Source organism: Nannospalax galili, unplaced genomic scaffold (assembly GCF_000622305.1).
Source record: "Nannospalax galili isolate Female #2095 unplaced genomic scaffold, S.galili_v1.0 scaffold8292, whole genome shotgun sequence".
NCBI lineage: Eukaryota > Metazoa > Chordata > Mammalia > Rodentia > Spalacidae > Nannospalax > Nannospalax galili.
In genome coordinates this window covers 14,230-16,935 of record NW_008330566.1, presented here as the reverse complement: position 1 = coordinate 16,935, position 2,706 = coordinate 14,230, and the positions used below count along the sequence as shown (strand labels likewise).

Sequence of the window (2,706 nt, the reverse complement as noted above, 5' to 3'; positions counted from 1 at the left end):
GGGGTGGAAGGTTACCTACTTTAACCTACCAGACGTCACCCAGACACCTCATCCCAATATACCATAATATCCATCTTTATTACATATCTGCTATGCTCCAGGCATATAAATAGATCCTAGTCATAGACACATTAGTTTCAGTTCTAACCAGCATCTGCCCACACAGAGGACCTCTTTAATTCATCTCAAACCAATGAACTAAACAAGCAATGGGCACAAAATGGCACACTACTATTTTTCTTTTTATTGTTCAACATCACTAACAAGGGGTGGCTTCGAAGGGTGGACTCCTGAGTAGGAACGCCGAGTCATTTTATCTATCACCGTGCTAATTATGGAAGGACGATTTATGTCTGGATGTTCCTCTGGTGCTAAGGACTCAACCGTTGTAATTTCCTCTGGAATCTGAGCTGAAGAAACACTGTCCATTTTCTAACAGGAGGTGTTGAAAGGGATGGCACAAAACACAAGATCGGAAGGCAGCAGACGACACTCATTGGCTGGCCGGGTAATCACAAACCTGTAAGGGAAACCAAAGATGAATTCTGAGCCTGCAGCCTGGACAGTGTGGCTACAGGCAATGGCCAAAAGAAAGATGCCATCCCCTGTTCATGCTACAGTGTCTAAGTGGTCACAACTCTGTCACCCAAGCTCATTTCTCTGACATCCACTACCCAAAGATCCATCTTCTTGGTGCGGTGTTGGTGGTCTAGTGGTGAGCATAGCTGCCCTCCAAAGCTCCCATCTTCAAACCACTTGCTTGACACATGCAGAATGTTATCATTTCCCGACGTTGTCCCACATCAAAAATCTTAAGCTTCAATAAGTCACTCTCTAACCACAACTTCTCACCATTCTTTCTCTCCCAGCCCTTACTCTGAGCACATCCCCTCTTTATCGAGATTTCCAATCCTTGTCCTTTGACTTTACTATCTAGTATCACATCGCAAATCCCCAACAGACCTCTTTTCACACGACTCAGCAGGTAACGTAAACTTATACCCCTTCTCAATCTCCTGCATTACCCTTTCTATCTCCTTTCTCGGCAGTGGCTATACACCAAGAAATCTTTGTGCTAAGTGAAAGCTCCCCCAGTGTGCCACCCACTGGAACTACACCTGCCTTCCCATCTCTTTCTCCCTTTCTTTTGCTGATGTGGTATTCTTCCTCCTCTTCCTTCTCCTCATTTGAAAGCACTACTTTGAATAATTGTGCTTCCTTGTCCTTCACCTGGAATGGATCCCATCAGTCGAAATTTCTCCTTCTGACTGCTTACATCTGTGGCGAGAATCCTGGCTTGGAACTACATGATTATATTGCTCTAGACTACATCTTTCCTTTACCCTCCATACACATTTCCTCTCTCTTTCCCATGGCTAGCAGAATGATCTCCCTTTAATAAAATTGGAATCTGAGCAAACTACACTGCTGATTTAAAAATGTAAAACACAGTGACTAGAAAGAAGCACCAATTAAACATTTTTCCAATGAGTCCAGAAAACAGAGAAATCTTTGTGATACACAGAGTGGCTTCCAGCTTTAGAAAATTCCAAACATGAATGAGAGATGGGTTATAAAGGAATTATTATTCAAAGCCTACGTTCTCCTTCCAGGGTAATATTCACGGGATCCTGTTGTCTACACCCAGTCTTTATTCTTATATTATTACCAATATCTCAGCACCCTGCTACTCCACCATTGACCCTGAGCTCTGGACTCCCCTTTCATTGCAATAAGGTGGCTTTGATTCCTATGCTTGGGTGGGTGGCTAGCACTTGCCAAGCCAGCATACTCGCCTTTCTGAGTCACATTTTTTTTCATCCATCACACAGTATAAGCCAACACATAGGATTCCATAAGTATCTAATGAGCCGCAGAACAGTTGTTCAAAGGTTATTCTTGGCTGGGAAGAGAACAGAATAACAGATGTCTGCTAAGCACTTACTTTAAGGATAGCTAGCACTTACTTGAGAAGTCTAGAAAACCTGAAAAAGAAGCCTTCATATATTTTTGGTGGCAATGTGAAGTAGGCAGGCAATTATGATAGTTTTTGATTAATTTTGAAACCCTTATCCCTTTATCATTTTGTTTGCTCGGGAGCCTCTGGTGGGTGTAGTACGGCATGAACTCTTGATTGTTCTCACTGCTGTTACTCTTCTGGCTATGACTGAGAATTAGTAATGAGCAACAGACTCAGAAATTCGGTTTTAGAGGCATGTAATGAGTTGGGAGGGTAGGGAAACTCCAGGGAGTCATATCCTCATTAAAGCAGATCACAGTCTCAAGTTCTCCTTTTGACTGTACTCTAAAGTGGTGGGACAACAAGTTCAGAACAGTTCCATGGCAGGGGCAGACAGAAAAGCAAGGAAAATGGCCTGCTCAGTTCTCCGATTCTTAGGAAGAGAGTAAAGTGAGGGCAAATCATACATGGAGTGAGAGAGAAATGCAGGAGAGTCTGCTCTTGCCTGGGATACCAACAGGAGGTGGCCTGCAGCAGCTTTCTGGACTTACCATCACTTACTAGTCCACCATAGATGAGGAGCCAGACCATAAATGCAAAGGATCAGGCCATACTATAGGAGGCTTTGCAATGTTATTAGTACCTAGAATTTAAAGGTACAGAACATGCCCTTTTCAGTAGCACTGACACATGCTGGGCACAGGGGTTTAAAGAGCATACTCCTTGTGAAGGGGGCTCTGCTGACA

General features: G+C 43.5%; 1 protein-coding gene across 1 annotated transcript in view; it reads right to left on the bottom strand.

The window, feature by feature from the left end:
- Positions 1-223: 223 nt before the first annotated feature.
- Positions 224-2,706, bottom strand: part of LOC103746317 (potassium channel subfamily U member 1-like) — a 5,825-nt gene continuing 3,342 nt past the window's right edge. The window contains exons 3-4 of the mRNA XM_029553739.1: positions 1,797-1,903; positions 224-520 (exon numbers count right to left, since the gene is read on the bottom strand). Of these exons, the coding sequence (XP_029409599.1) occupies positions 433-520; positions 1,797-1,903 (195 nt within the window). The 3' untranslated portion in view covers positions 224-432. The remainder of the gene's footprint in view (positions 521-1,796; positions 1,904-2,706) is intronic.